Source organism: Pantherophis guttatus, chromosome 2, assembly GCF_059756535.1.
Source record: "Pantherophis guttatus breed Tessera chromosome 2, ASM5975653v1, whole genome shotgun sequence".
In the NCBI taxonomy this organism is placed as follows: domain Eukaryota; kingdom Metazoa; phylum Chordata; class Lepidosauria; order Squamata; family Colubridae; genus Pantherophis; species Pantherophis guttatus.
This window is the reverse complement of record NC_142064.1, coordinates 2,567,432-2,583,869: the sequence shown is the minus strand read 5'-3', so window position 1 is coordinate 2,583,869 and position 16,438 is coordinate 2,567,432. Positions and strand designations below refer to the sequence as shown.

General features: G+C 45.4%; 1 protein-coding gene across 8 annotated transcripts in view; it reads left to right on the top strand.

The window, feature by feature from the left end:
* The window catches only part of UBAP2 (ubiquitin associated protein 2), a 124,677-nt gene that overhangs the window by 43,552 nt on the left and 64,687 nt on the right, over positions 1–16,438 (top strand). For all 8 annotated transcript variants that reach the window (XM_087885468.1, XM_087885467.1, XM_087885466.1 and 5 more), the window contains exons 5-8: positions 1,486–1,639; positions 3,686–3,763; positions 11,161–11,215; positions 15,067–15,170. In XM_087885468.1, the coding sequence (XP_087741594.1) occupies positions 1,486–1,639; positions 3,686–3,763; positions 11,161–11,215; positions 15,067–15,170 (391 nt within the window). The remainder of the gene's footprint in view (positions 1–1,485; positions 1,640–3,685; positions 3,764–11,160; positions 11,216–15,066; positions 15,171–16,438) is intronic.

Below are 16,438 nucleotides of genomic sequence, written 5' to 3'. Positions count from 1 at the left end.
CATCTGTCTCCTTTTTGATTTTCTGCTTAGCAGCATTCAGAGTGAATTCCCTTCCTCTGAAGGCTTATAAACATCCCGGTTTGAGCACATTGTGGGTTTATTAGGGATCACGCTGGTTATTGGAGTTCAGCTGGTTATAAGCTGGAGGAGTCACAGTTGTAGTGCATATGGGGTGGAATTCCTCCTGAATGGACACTTCCTAGAAAAATTACAGTGGGGCATTTATCTTTCGTCGCCCAATTTGGGGGTTATGATTCATGCCCGTTCTTCCAGCCCCTTTGGCTGTTCCTGGAATCGCTTGAATCAGGCAACTCTGCTTCCTTTCCAGGAATATCCAGTCACCTGGTTCAGGGAACGCATTGTGTGTGTGCTGCATTGTGAGCAAAGAGCTGGATAAAATGCAATTTAACATTGCACAAACTAGGGCCCCCTTTTTTGTTTCCCCTTTATCTAGCTCTTGTCTCTAGCCAGTTGGCACTTGAAGCACTGACAGACACTCTCTCTCTCTCTTCTCCTGCTGAACATGCGAGCAGAGGCAGCAACTCACATTTTTTGCACGGAAGCCCCAGACGTGTAGTCATCCTCATCTCTGGCCTTGCAAAGGAGGAATAAGTGCAGTGCCTCAAAGAAATGAGGGCACATGTGGTGCAGAAACACACAAATCTCTTTAGCATTTTGGTTTATTGTTTATTTTTTAACTAAGTACAGTGCCTTGGAGATCGCAGCAAGGCTAGCGAGGGAAGAAATCTCGTTCCAAATGACAGGCTGGAGAAAAAAGGTTCCATTAGGACTTAAGTGTGGAAGGGGGAACACAAGCGTTTTTAACTGTCAAGTATTTTTTTTTTAGTTGTAAGCCTCCCAGAGGCATTGATGGAGATGGGCAACTGTAGAAATTGAATGAATGAATGAACAAACAAACAAACAAATGAACAAATGAATGAATAAACAAACAAACTCTTTTCCCAGTGTCCTATTTTTATTCATCCCTTCCTGGGACTAAAAAATACAGGTAGTCCTTGTCTTAGGACCACAATTCAGTCCAAAATTTATGTTGCTAAGTGAGACATTTGTTAAATCAGTTTTTGGATCCTTTTATGACTTTTTTTTTTTTGCTACAGTTGTTAGGTGAATCATTGCACTTGTTAAGTTAGTAAAACGGTCGCTAAGTGAATCTGGCTTTCCCCATTGGCTTTGCGTGTCAGAAGGTGACAAAAGGCCTCCTGACAAGCAAACTTCACAACTGTCTCATTCAGCAACAAAAATTTTGGGCTCGATTGTGGTTGTAAGCCCAGAATACCTGTACATTCGTTTCTTAGAATACTGCTCCAGTGTTGTCAATTTCTAGATTTTGTGAGTCTCGGGTGTAGCTGGAAGCATCCAGAAATGCTCTCCAAGAGGTTTTGGAGATGGTGGTTGGGTGAGGCTCTGTTAGGCCGTCTTTAATTTTGAATTATTTTGTCTTGTTTTCCTCCTTCACCTAACTAGACTTCGTGGGAGACAGTAGGAGGCAAGAAGAAAAGCCTTGGAAAAGAGAGTTCAGAAAACAAAGAGAACAGAGAAAAGCGAGGGGACAGAGAAGTGAGTCGTGGACGGGGAATTTCCAGCAGAAGAGGAAGAGGGGGCAGCCGTGGTCGAGAGTGTAAGTCCCAGACTTTGGACTACGCGGGGTGGCAGTAGTTAGAATAGAAATAGAAAAGAATTCTTTATTGGCCAAGTGTGATTGGACACACAAGGAATTTGTCTTTGGTACATAAGTTCTCAGTGCACATAAAAAATACATTCATCAAGAATCATAAAATACAACACTTAATAATAGTCATAGGATACTAAATAAGCCATCAAAATCATACTAGGAAACTAAATAAAACAGATAAAGATACAAGCAACAAGGTTATAGTCATAAGTAGAAGGAGATAGGTAATAGGAAGGATGAGAAGAATAATAGTAATACAGTCTTACTAAATAGTTTGACAGTGTTGTGGGAATGAGTTGTTTAGCAGACTGGCTGCATGGGGAAAATCTGTCCTTGTGTCTAGTTGTTCTGGTGTGCAATGCTCTATAATCGTGATGGCGAACCTATGGCACGTGTGCCACAGGTGGCAGATGGAGCTATATCGGTGGGCATGCCAGTGTTGCCCTAGCTGAGCTCCAGCACGCATGCGCGTGCCGGCCAGCTGATTTTCGGGCCTTCTGTGCCTACCGGAAGTCAGGAAACGGTGTTTCCAGCCTCCGGGGGTGTGGGGGTGGGGAAAGCTGTTTTCGCTCTCCCCAGGCTCCAAGAAAGCCTCAGGAGCCTGGGGAGGGCGAAAAACGGGTCTACAATGCGCAGGAGGGCGGGGCGCATTGAATTATGGGTGTGGGCACTCACACGCGTGCCCCCTGCACTCTCCCGCTTTTGGCACGTGACGGCAAAAAGGTTAGCCGTCACTGCTGAATGACTACCCAATGTCGTTCTGAGGGTAGAAATTGAAACAATAGATGTCCAGGATGTGAGGGGTCTGTAGAGTTGCTTGCAGCTCGACTAGGAGCACAGCATGATGGGCTTGAGCTGCCTCATTGTATGTTTGCAACAGAGGCTGATGGGGAAACACATACACACACACAGAGCTGCCCTGGGAAGAAGCTTAATCCCAATTGGCTTTTGCTGTGTCCTTGATTCCTCTCTACCCCAGGGTGAGAACACCGGGGTGATTTGGGGCCCTGATGAAGAATGTGTGAAAGGCACCCTACAAACTCTCAACTGTGGGGCCTGAACAGCCTTCCTTTGAAGAAGGCTTGGGACGTCTCAGACATTTCAAAACTGTCAGGACATTGTAACACTCAGTAAAACAACTCTGCCATATAGACAAAAACAGAAAACCATGGGGGTCTTGGTGCTTGTGAGCTTGCTTGTTTTCTTGTGGATGTTTCATTACCCAACTAGGTAACATCATCAGTGCTAGGGAGGGTGGCCTTTGCGGCCTGCTTTTTTTTGGTCCCAGAACACACCCTCTCCAGCAACCTACACCAAAATAAGCAGGGATTAATACCAGACAAATAAGCAGAACACAGTACTGTAACTCAGGAGTCCCCAAACCCAGTCTGTAGCCCAGGGTGGGCGTGGCCAGCTCAACGTCGCTCATTGAGGCTCTGTTTCTGGCCACGACAGATTCCTGCAGCCCTTTGTCAGTGAAAGCAGCCCTCCCAAGCTCCATTTTTACTAGCAGAGGGCTGCAGGAGGCTGCCGTAGCCTGAAACGGAGGCCAGGAGGCCTGCGTGTGGCTCTTGCGAGCTCCGTTTTCACTGGCAGAGGCACCGTGGTCCGGTCCTTCACTCCTTTTAGGGTGAGCCCGTGAGCCAGATCTAAGCACCCTGCAGGCCAGATCTGGCCCACGGGCCTTGAGTTTGACACCCCTGATTTAGATAAATGAAAGACAGCATGAAAATGTGTAACCGGATGAATAGAAAGAGACTACAAGTTGCAAGCCGGTGGAAAAATGAAGGTGTGTTGTTAAACAAGGGTTGATTACCACATTGACAAAGACAATGGGCAACAGTCACATTTGCCACCCATCCTTGCACCCTCCTTCCTTCCCCTCTTGCTGTCTTACGTTTGTGTACAGTTGGAAATATCTGTCTAAACTATCTGATCTAAAAATGATGCGTATGTTCTGAGATTATATTTCTGTATTTCTCTCATCTCCAGTTAGAGTCGAAGAAAATGGAGTAGAATCACCACCTGGGGATAGGCCTTCCGATCGTGGCAAACGTGGCAAGGGGAGAGGTAAAGTACACGTATTTACATTCCTTAACTGCTCGTGCTCAAAGTACTGTATTTTTCGGAGTATAAGACATTCAGTGTATAAGACGCACCTAAATTTTCACCCCCTTTTAGGGGGTAAAAAGGTGCGTTTTATACACCGAATGTAGGCCCTCCCACCCACTGGCCTCCACCCTTTGGCCTCTGCCTCCCAGCAGTTTACCTGCTTGCAGCAAGAACAAACAGCTCGTTTCAGTTTCAGCACAGACTAATTAGCACAAGTTAAATGGCCTCCCGACTCTCAGCTGTTTTGTTCTCAGCTATTTTGTGCTGGCCTCTCCTGCTTGCTGCAAGGAGGTAAATTGCTGGGAGCAGATTTTTTTCCCCTTGTGCTAATCAAGCTATGCTGAAAACGAAAACGAAAGTAAAGCAGGCTGTTTGCTGTTTGCTGCAATGAGGCAAAATTGCTGGGAGGCAGAGGCAGATTTCTTTTTCTTCTTTTCCTCAACAAAAATGGTAGGTGCATCTTATACGCCGGTGTGTCTTATACTCCAAAAAATATGGTAGTTAAGCCACCTCTCCTAATTTTTTTTTTTTTAAAAAAGAAACCCACCTCAAAAGGAACGTTTTGGGTGGAAAAGCTTCCGTGATGCATTTTTTGCAACTTCTAGGATGGAAGGTCTGCAGGGGGTTTGTTTGCTTTTGTGTTTGTGAAGGTGTGTTGTGTTTAAGGTACGTTATGGCCGAGGAGAACATCTTACAAATAATAGAAGCATCGCCTGACATGCTTAAAAATGACTGGAATTGACAGAATTTGCCCTTTTATCAGATAACCGCAAAGGAGTGCAGACTAAAACTGTGCAGCTAGTCCTCAATGTACAAGCACAGTTGAGGCCAAACTTTATGTTGCTAAACGAAACATTTGTGAAGTGAGTTTTGCCCCATTTTACGACCTTTTTTTGCCAACATTGTTAAATGAATCACTGCAGTTATGTTTGTCACATGGTTGTTAAGTGAATCTGGCTTCCCCATTGACTTTGTGTTGTAGCCTGTTGGCCGCCAGCCCCTCCATCAGCCGAATCGGAGGAGGAGGCTTGGGAGTCAGGGTCAGCATCAGGGCAACCCGAGAGCTCTGAGGGGGAAGAGGGAATGGAGCTGTCAGAGAGAGAGAGACAGAGGCAGAGCCTGGGCCATCCGTCAGCCCTCAGATGGAGAGTCAACAGCCCCCAGGTCTGGAAGTGACTGATGAGGAAGAGGAGGAGCAGCTGGGTCCAGTGCCTGAAGCACGGATGCACAGAAGGCAGAGGAGAGGAGAGCAGTGGAAATCTATGGGCCAGTCCCTGGGATGGAAGAGCCACCGCTGCAAGTGAAGCCCCACCCTAGCTCTGGGGATAAAAGGCAGGGGGTGGAGATGAATAGATGTGGCAGACAACTATTCATCTGCCTGCTGGACAGACTTGTTAGCCTGCGGTGAGAGAGAAACTTTTTGTCGGGGCTGCTGGCGCTCCTAAAAAAGGAATCTTTGAGTTCACCTACAGAGGGTTTGTCGTGTTTGGGAAGCTGGGTCACTTTGCTTGTCAGAAGGTTGCAAAAGGAGATCACGTGACCCCGGGACATGGCAACCATCATAAATATGTGCCAGTTACATCCGAATTTCGACCACGTGATCATGGGGATCCTGAAACGATCGTAAGTGTGAAAAACAGTCATAAGTTACTTTTTAAAGAGCAGTTGTAACTTCCAACCGTCACTAAACAAACTGCTGTAAATCAAGGACTACCTATAATTAAGTCTCAAATCAGCTGGAAATCAGCAGAAGACTGTGGAGGTTTATCAATAAAAATCGCTGGTAAACTGCCCCTGATTAACCTTTTATTTTCTTCTCCCACATCGAACGTAAAATAAAAATCTTGGCTTGGCCAGGCGTTGAAACCAGGCTCTCCTGCCCAGGATTTGCATGTTAATCTCCTGATACTAAAACAAAGCAAAGTCCTCCAGTGGTATTTTTAACTTCTAATCAAAGCAGGATTACAGTTTGGACTGGCACCACGATCATAACTTATTGTGGAAAGCTCAGTTTCAATATATATATATATTTATATAATCTCTGTGCTTTTCATCGAGTGAACCACAAAATGCTCGTTACTCAGCAGAGCAACTGCCAGCTGCCCATCCACTTTGGGGTCCAGAAGCACAGCTGAGAATGCAAATTTTGGCAGAAGCCTGGACTGCTGGACGTGGCATCCTGGCAGAGAACCTGGCAGCCCTAATAAGCATGTTTGTCAACATTGTGTTCTGTCCCCAACCCCACGCACACACACCAACAGACGTTCAGGAGTTAAAGACCAAACCAGCCGGCAAAATCCTTTTCCTTATGATAACAGAACTTGGCAACAACCTAGTGGCTGCCTGCCAAGAGTTTATTATTTACGAAGAGGAGAGATAACTTCTCCCCACTTCTGATACATCAAAAGAAACAGCTCAATAATTACGGAGTCAATCAAGTCCAGAGATAATCCAGCAAAGTCTATAGCAAAAGTCCGGCAATGCAGAATGGCGTGGAAGCTTTCAGCTTTGTTTGTCACAAGGTTTGACTGGCCACCACGCTCCCTTTTATATCCTGTGGGGTGTGGTCCAGTGACTCAGCCTAATCTCGGGCACTCCTTCTGTTGCGAGCGCTTATCTCTGCGACGCTGGCGTGGATCCAGCCAAGACTCATTACCCTCATCACTGTCTATCTGTGGCTGTGTGGATGTGCTTGGCCCCGGCCCTATCTCTTGCCCTTCGGTGGACACCAAAGGCATTGCCAGAGAGGAGGGTCCTGGAGAGGGAGGCCTTGCCAACTCCTCTGCTTCACTCTCGGAGTCCTCTCCTGCCGATGACACAGGCTCAGGTAACGGAGCCACAACACATTGTCTGTGGAGCTTCTCAATCATCCAAGTCATGGTTGTTCCAAAGGTGCTTTTCTAAAGGAAATTTGGATTTCTTTTTTTTCTCCGAAAATGTTTCGCTTCTCATCTATGAAGATTCTCCGTCCTCCCAAGTCATGGTTGTCCCAAAACTGTTTTTTTTCAAGAGGCAACTGGACTTTCTTTGTTTTTCTTTGAAGACATTTCACTTCTCATCCAAGAAGCCTCTTCAGTTCTGACTGAACGGGGGCGAATGGAAGGATTTAGAATATAAGAATATTCTAAAGAGTATATATCCATTTGTCAACATCGTCCCTGGTCCTATGGTTCAGATTTGGCAAAGTGGACAATATATTGTGTTTATGAATCACAAAACTGTGCCTCACTTATTGTGGCCGTGTCATGTGGGGGAATTTACTGGAGAAAGCAATTATGTTTGGAAAAAGTTAGCAGTAAAAGGAAACCAGGCCGCCAAAGAACACGATGGATGGACACCATCAAAGCTGATGCCAGACAGAGCATAAAACAACTCAAAGAAATAATGCAAGATCAGAAGCAATATTTGAGGGGCTGCCCCAGAGAGGAGGAAGGGGGTCAAGCTGTTTTCCAAAGCACCTGAAGGCCAGACAAGGAACAATGGATGGAAACTGACCAAGGAGAGATTCAACCTGGAAATAAGGAGACATTTTCTGACAGTGAGAACTATCAACCCATGGAACAGAAGTTGACTTCAGAAGTTGTGGGAGCTTCATCACTGGAGGCTTTCGAGAAGAGACTGGGCTACCATCTGTCAGAAATGGCGTAGGGTCTCCTGCTTGAGCGGGGGGTTGGACTAGAAGACCTCCAAGGTCCCTTCCGTTATTCTGATTCTGAAGATGCTGAGAGACATGGCCCAGATGACTGAATGGACATCATCATCATCATCATCGTGTTTATGAACATTTTTCGGACTGATTACTCATTCGAAGATGCCATTCTCACAAAAGATGGAGGAAGATCCGATAGCCAAATCCCAAATAAACCCCACAGGAAGCAAGGAAGGAGTGGGCAGGCTTTATTTTTCTCGTGAGGGGAGAAAAATACCAGAGGGCCAAGGTTTATCTTCCGAAGAGAGTTGGTAAAGTCAGGTGTCTCTTTTCTTAAGAGGGTTAGGAAGGTGATGTCGAAATGATTTTTTTTTTTCCCTAGAGAGCTACTGCTTGTCCGAATAACTAATTAAAGATTTTAAAAAACAGAGTATGGAGGATCAGAAGGACAGGAACATAATCCCTAGCACTTTTTCCTCTTCATCCGTCTAGTCCGTGTATTAATGGCTTTTATACCAACTACAGCAGTGGGATCAAACATTAGTATGCAATGAATCTACAACACAGGTAATCCTCCACTTACAACAGTTCATTTAGTGACTGCTCAAAATTACAAGGGCACTGAAAAAAGTGACTTACAATCGTTTTTCACACTTAACGACCGTTGCAGCATCCCCATGGTCACGTGATCAAAATTTGGACGTTTGATAACTGACTCATATTTATGACGGTTGAAGTGTCCCGGGGTCATGTGATCCCCTTTTGCGTCCTTCTGACAGGCAAAGTCAGTCGGGAAACTGGATTCACTTAACAACCAGGTTACTAACTTAACAACTGCAGCACTTCACTTAACAACTGTGGCAAGTAAGGTTGTAAAACGGGGAAAAACTCAGTTAATGTCTCACTTAGCAACAGAAAGTTTGGACTCAATTGTGGTCGTAAGTCAAGGACTACCTGTATTTATGTCGACTTGGTGGTGAGAATATTTGTTGTTAGGCTGCATCTTTGATACAAACATTTTCTGACATGTCGCTTTCCATGTTTCAAAAATTTTTGAGGATTAGAAAGTGTTGTTCAGAGCACATTTGGTCATTGCTGCCTTGGGACAAGAAAATAAAACAGATGAGAAAAAAACAAATAAAATCTTCTTTCATACCTCCAGATAGATGAAAAATAAATTCTGATCTTTCTGATTCCTTCCTTCCTTCCTTCCTTCCTTCTTTCTTTCTTTCTTTCTTTCTTTCTTTCTTTCTTTCTTTCTTTCTTTCTTTCTTTCTTTCTTTCTTTCTTTCTCCCTCCCTCCCTCCCTCCCTCCCTCCCTCCCTCCCTCCTTTCTCCTTCTCTCTCTCTCTCTCTCTCTCTCTCTCTCTCAAACCTTGAGTTGCTTGCTTATATTCTTACATATAAGAATAACATATTGCATTTCCTGCTGTTCTACCCCTTTGCCGTGTTCTACTCTAGAGGTGAGTAGAACTGTCTGCCTCCAGTTTCTCAGTAGTTGATGTTGACGTGTAAATCCAGATCCCTGCTGTGTTTATAAAGCCTTAGTAGCCCTTGAGCACCGGCTGATCGTTCAAGAAACTGATTTACAATCAGAAAAGGACGACCGGGGAAAACGCAGAGGGGAATGGTAAAGGACCCAGCTAAAAAGGAAGATGGCAGATTCTAGCCCAAGGCCAGCCAGGAATCTTAGCAGTAGAAATGTTCTGGAAGTCAAGTAAATCTGAATAATGGGGTCATTTCTATGGGACTGGATGCGTTTTCAGGGCTAGACTGCAGTCGCTAAATTCTTATGGATCCTTGGGGCTCCCTGAGCTTGGTTGTTTTCTTGCAAATGTTTGATTACCCAAATGGGTAACATCATCGGGGCTAGAAGGGTTTGCTCTCTTGTCTATATACAGGTAGTCCTTGACTTATAACAGTTCATTTAGTGACTGTTACAGCGGCACTGAAAAAATGTGACTTATGACAGTTTTTCAGTTATGAGCTTTGCAGCATCCCCTTGATCAAAATTGAGGTGCTTGGCAACTGCTTCATACTTACGACGGTTGCAATGTCCCAGGATCACCTGATCCCCTCTTTCAACCTTCTGAGAAGCAGAGTCAATGGGGAAGCCTCTTCCCTTAACAATCAGGTTACAAACTTATCAACTGCAGTGATTCGGTTAACAACTGTGGCAAGAAAGGTTGTAAAATGGGGCAAAACTCAAATATCTTGCTGAGAGAGAGAAAGAGATGTAGGTAGGTAGGTAGGTAGATTGAGATAGATAATGAGAGAGAGAGAGATAATGTGTGTGTGAGAGCGAGAGTGAGAGAGACTGAGAATGAAGGAAGGAGGGATATTTATTTATTTATTTATTGGTTCGATTTATATGCCGCCCTTCTCCAGAGACTCAGGGCGGCTTACAATGCGTTAAGCAATAGCCTTCATACTTTTGTATATACCTGCTTAGTAGGGCTTTCGCCACCCCCTAAGAGGTGTTCTTTTTATACAAAATCAGCTTATTGCCCCCACAATCCAGGTCCTCATTTTACCTACCTTGGAAGGATGGAAGGCTGAGTCAACCTTGAGCCTGGTGAGATTTGAACTTGCAGTAATTGCAGGCAGCTGGCAGCTGGCAGCTAAGTGCTACTTTAACAGCACTTTAGTCCGCTGCACCACCAAGGCTCCGATAGATAGATAGATAGATAGACAGACAGATAGATAGATAGAGGTAGGTAGGTAGATAAATTGATTGATTGATATAGATAGGTGGGTAGGTAGAGATAGATAAATATAGGTAGGTAGGTAAAGAAAGGTAGGTGTAGGTAGGTAGGTAGGTAGGTAGGTAGGTAGGTAGATAGATAGATAGATAGATAGATAGATAGATAGATAGATAAATAGATAGATATAGATGATACATAGAGACACACAGACATAGACAGATGATAGACAGACAGACAGACAGACAGACAGACAGACAGACAGACAGACAGACAGACAGACAGACAGACAGACAGATAGATAGATAAAGATACCGGTAGGTAGGTGGGTAGATAAATTGATGGATTGATATAGATAGGTGGGTAGGTAGAGATAGATAAATATAGGTAGGTAGGTAAAGAAAGGTAGGTGTAGGTAGGTAGGTAGGTAGGTAGGTAGGTAGGTAGGTAGGTAGGTAGATAGATAGATAGATAGATAGATAGATAGATAGATGATAGATAGATAGATAGATAGATAGATAGATAGATAGATAGATAGATAGATAGATAAAGATACCGGTAGGTAGGTAGGTAGGTAGATATAAAAGCAAAGAGCAAGACCCATTTCCTTCTATCGTTGTGTCATGAAACGCCTGCAAGAACACAACCCAGCACCAAGGAATCCACAGATCAACCCTCAGCTATAAATACCCTCTTCTTCTATTGGTCTCGTGGCTTTTTTAAACTGAGCTTTCCCTCAATTTGATCCTGCATTCCTACATTTTGGACCAGGAAATAGAACCAGATTTTCTCAGGGTAACCGTTCTTCCTCTAGCGTCCTTATAAATATTAGTTCTACCAAGTTACCTTAATCCTAAACCTGGTTCTGCTTCCTTGTCCAAGATGCATTTTACCCTTAGAAGGAGGGGGGGGGGAAAGTGCCCCCCCCCTTTTTCCTTGTTTTCCTCTTGAAATTCCATTTATCCACTTTGCCCTTTGAAACTAAGTTCTTCCTTTTTCTGTAGGATTTGGACGGGCCAGAGGAAGAGGAACTGGGAGATTTTCAGCCCAAGGCATGGGGTAGGTTTTTAATAACAGATGTAAGATTTGTATTTTAATTGCATGTGGACCAAACAATACTGCTTAACTGTGCATGGTTGGAAATCCTTCAAATTTTGTTGAGCAGGACTTTCTGTCTATTCCTCTTAGCAAAGGAACTTGAAAAAGGACAAAAGCCGCCAAATTAGAAATCCAGAAAGCCAGTTTGTAAGTCTTTCTTAGGCATGGAAGCCAGCTGGATGACCTGAGGCCATTTATTCCCTTTCAGGAGCTGACTAATCAATAACATCTCATTACATCATAGCAATAGCACTTAGCAAGAGCAAGAGCAGTTAGACTTATATACCTCTTCATAGTGCTTTTAGAGCCCTCTCTAAGCGGTTTACAGAATCAGCCTATTGCTCCCAACAATCTGGGTCCTCATTTCACTGACCTTGGAATGGTAGGGGGCTGAGTCAACCCTGAGCCGGTCATGATCAAACTCCTGGCTGTGGGCAGAGTTAACTTCCAATATTGCATTCTAACCATTGCACAACCACAGCTTTTAAATAGAATAAGGAAAGAATAGAATAAGGAAAGAATAGAATAGAATAGAATAGAATAGAATAGAATAGAATAGAATAGAATAGAATAGAATAGAATAGAATAGAATAGAATAGAATAGAATAGAATAGAATAGAATCAGAGGTGGGTTTCAGCATGTTCTGACCAGTTCTGGAGAACCGGTAATAAAAATTCTGACTGGCCCTGCCCCCATCTATTCTCTGCCTCCCAAGTCCCAGCTGACCGGGAGGAAATGGGGATTTTGCAGTAACCTTCCCATGGAGTGGGGGGGAAATGGAGATTTTACAGTATCCTTCCCCTGCCACGCCCACCAAGCCATGCCCACCAAGCAGTGCCACGCCCACCAAGCCACACCCACCAAGCAGTGCCACACCCACCAAGCCACACCCACAGAACCGGTAGTAAAAAAAATTGAAATCCACCACAGAATAGAGTAGAGTAGAGTAGAGTAGAGTAGAGTAGAGTAGAACAACAGAACAGAACAGAACAGAACAGAACAGAACAGAACAGAACAGAACAGATTCTTTAATGGCCAAATGTGATTGGACACACAAGGAATTTGTCTTTGGTGCATAAGCTCTCAGTGTACATAAAGCTATAAGTGATATCATGCATTGATAGCTTGGTTTTCAGATCTAGGTGAATCCAGTTCAGAAATGGTGGTTCCCTTGTAGAATCCCTGGTGCTCTCTGAGCTTTTTTGCTTTTTTGCAGACGTTTCATTACCCAACAAGGTAACATCATCAGTGCTGGAAGGGAGTGGGATTTGCAGAGAGGAGGAGGTCTCTGTTTATGTATAAACGGCTTGCCCTGTCAGTATTAATAAGATTGTTCCTGATAGTTCATCGATTAGGCTGTTGTTTACTCTGGGGTCCTTGGTATCCTCTGAGCTTGGTAGTTTTCTTGCAGACATCTCATTACCCAACTAGGTAACATCATCAGTTTTAGAAAAAATTGAGGTTTGCTCTGTGCCCTTTGATTATTTTTGCTTTAGTGATCTTTGATGATTTTGATCTTGTGTTTACTGTCCAGTGTCACAATTGTGAAGTGGGCAGCTATATAACTTGCTATAATAAGTAAAGCGGCAGTGAATAAGCCGTCATACAGGATAACTTTTTGTTAGCAGATCTACTCGAATGGATAAAAATATCAGGGCAACCTTGACATTTAAAGGGATTGTTTTCAGTGCTGATTAATAAATCTAAGGGAAACTATTTTATGTTGAGTTACACTACTGGTTGTTTTTCTCCCTCTGTCTCCACACCCAGGCAAAGTTTTCCAATTCCCCTTTTCAACCTGGAAATTTCATATAAAGTATCAATATTGCCCCACTGATCTATGACTTGATCTACCTTTATGGATGTTTTGTTTTAGACAGTTGTGAGTGTGGCAACCCACAAAACATTCCACTTCGTGAAGTAGCCCGTTTCAAGCATTTTGGTAAGGACTAGACCAGTTCAAAAGGAACTGCTTTTCAGATCCATACTGGCAATTAAATTAAAAGAGTTTTTCTTTTCTCCCTATTCATCCTATTTCCTCTACTTCTGTGGATGCTAAACATGGAGGGTTCCTGGATGTGGCCAGTCTTGATGGCCCTTCCATGGTCTGGGTTCCACCAGAAAGCACATGAGATCCTGGCTCCAATCCCCAGAGGTAGTGGAGGGTTGAAATACTGACCTGAAAGACTGGAAACAGAACTCATTGACAACATACAGTGTAAAGACTGGAACCGAGATTATGTAGGACAAACGGGCAGAAGACTGCATCCATGAACACCGACTGGCAGTCAGAAGACAGGATGGAAACTTTTAATTTCACAACATATGAACAGAGTCAACCATAGTTTCAGCTGGGAGACTATGACCATCCTAGACCAAGCCAAGTCCCCAAACACAAGACAATTCCTGGAAGCCTGGCACTCAGACAAATCGTCCATCAATAGATACATAGACATAAATAACATCTACACACTGTGGAAAAGAAGACAATCAACAAATGAAAAAGGGATCGGGAAAATCAAAAGGCCTCCCCCGCAGCAGTCAACACCCCAGCTGAGCATGGATTAACACTTCAAGATTAACATTAGTCCAACAATCGTAAATGTAAACAATGCTCCAATCAAGGAACTGCCAAGCAAGCTAACAGTAAACAGCCCAAATAAAGAATCTCTTTAAGACCTCTCCCACCAGCCCTGACAGGCCAATATACGTTGAGAGCAAACCCCTCTCCCTTCCAGCACTGATGATGTTATCTGGTTGGGTAGTAAAATGTCTACAAGGAAACAACCAGGCTCAGAGAGCACCAAGGACCCCACAGTCCTCCTTCCCATCCCAACCCCCTCCTCTCTTCTAGCACTGATGATGTTACCTAGCAATAGCCCTTAGACTTATATACCGCTTCACAGTGCTTTTACAGCCCCCTCTAAGGGGTTTATAGAGTCAGCCTCTTGTCCCCGACAATCTAGGCCCGTGATGGCGAACCTATGGCACGCGTGCCACAGGTGGCACACGAAGCCATATCGCGAGCGTTGCCCTAGCTCAGCTCCGGTGAGACTGGAAGTCGGAAAACAGGCTGTTTCCAGCCTCCGGAGGGCCTCGGCGGGGGGGGGGGGGGAAAGCTGTTTTCGCCCTACCCAGGCCCCTAGAAAGGCTCTGGAGCCTGGGGAGGGTGAAAAATGGGCCTACTGGGCCCACCATACTATCATGTGCAAAAGCTGCAGGAGCGCAGGTCATGCACGCATGTATGGGGGGTGGGGCACATTGAATTATGGGTATGGGCACATACACGCACAATTTCCCCCACGCTCCCGCCACTTTTGGCACGCGACAGCAAAAAGGTTAGCCATCACTGATCTAGGCCCTCATTTTATCAACCTTGGAAGGATGGAAGGCTTGAGCCGGTGGGACTTGAACTACCAAGCTGCTGGCAATCGGCAGTCAGCAGAAGTAGCCTGCAGTACTGCATTCTAACCACTGCCCCACCAAGGCTCTAGTTGTGCCGTGTTGGGTAGTACTATCTAGTTGGGTAGTAAAACATCTGCAAGGAAACAGACAAGCTCAGAGACCACCAAGGACCCCAGAGTTATCTTCTTCCCCCCTCCCCCTTCTAGCACTGATGATGTTACTTGGTTGGGTAATAAAACATCTGCAAGGAAACAACCAGGCTCAGAGAACACCAAGGACCCATCAGAGCGACCTCTGAGGCCTCTCTAGGTTGGAAGGGAAAATGGTGGGCTAGGCTGAGCAGACAATTACCAAAGCCTCGCTTTCTCTAAGAGTTCTGACTTTCTCCACCTCTCTTGACCTGTAGGACGTTTAACCCTGCAGATTACACCGATTCCTCAGCCACCGACGGCTTTGGGGCAAAACAGGAGTCTTGGGAACTGGGAGAAAACGATGCAGCTGAAGGAACAGGTGAGGGAACGGCAAGGTTACAGATTACAAGCCTGTCCCAAATTGCCAATAGCCGGGTAATAATTGCTGTGCGTTTCCCGATAACGGCAAAATGTGCATCTTTTTCTGAGAATAGTTGAAGGTAAGGCGTAAATGCTGCCTGTAATCTTACCTGCGAAACAGTTTTCAATAAAGGGGAATATTTGTAGCTCGGGGTTGACCTGAGAGGGGTCCTTGGTGCTCTCTGAGCTTGCTTGTTTTCTTGCAGCCGTTTCATGACCCAAACTAGGTTTGCAAGAAAACAAGCAAGCTCAGAGAGCACCAAGGACCCCTCAAAAGAGTTTTCCATTGGCACGTGTGTGTGTGTGTGTGTGTGAGAGAGAGAGAGAGGGAGGGAGGGAGGGGGGGGAGAATGAAAATGATGTGGAACTAAGAATTTGGTTTTCTACCCACCACTTATCCTCACCACTCCCCACAAAGGGAGAATGCCATTGCAGCCACTTTATACCAAACTCGGCACTTCTTTGATCTTTTTCTGTCGAAGCTGCTTGTGAATTCTTCTTTTTTGTGATCTGTGCCATGAGGTGGAGACAGAATAACTGAGTTGGAAGGGACCTTGGACGTCTTCTAGTCCAGGCCACTACTCAGGCAGGAGATCCTATACCCGTGATGGCGAACCTATGGCACGCCAGCTCAGCTCTGGGGCGCATGCGCGGGCCGGCCAGCTGATTTTCGGGCCTTCTGGGCCCACCAGAAGTAAGGAAACAGGCTGTTTCCTGCCTCTGGAGGGCCTGAGGGGGTGGGGAAGGCCCGTTTTTCTTTCTTACCTGGCTCCAGATCCTCTCTGTGTATCTGGGAAGGGCGAAAACAGCCTTTCCCACTCCCTTGGAGGCCCTACGGAGGCTGAAAGGGCCCATTTCCCCACTCCCGGTGGGACAGGAAGTGACATTTTTTCCTGTCCCCAGCCTCCAGAGACTCCTAGAGAGGCTCCTAGAGACTCCTAGAGAGGTTCTGGAGGCTGGGGACAGCAAAAAAGTCACTTCCTGTCTCACCGGGAGTTGGGAAATGGGCCCTTTCAACCTCCGTAGGGCCTCCAAGGGAGTGGGAACGGCTGTTTTTGCCATTCCCAGATACACAGAGAGAATCTAGAGCCAGGTAAGAAAGAAAAATGGGCCTACCAGGCCATCCTCTGCCAGGAGTGGGGGGGGGAGGGGTTGCGCACACATGCACGTGGGCACGTGTGCGTGCGACCCTCCCCCGCCCCCCCCCTCTCCTGGCACGCGATGGCA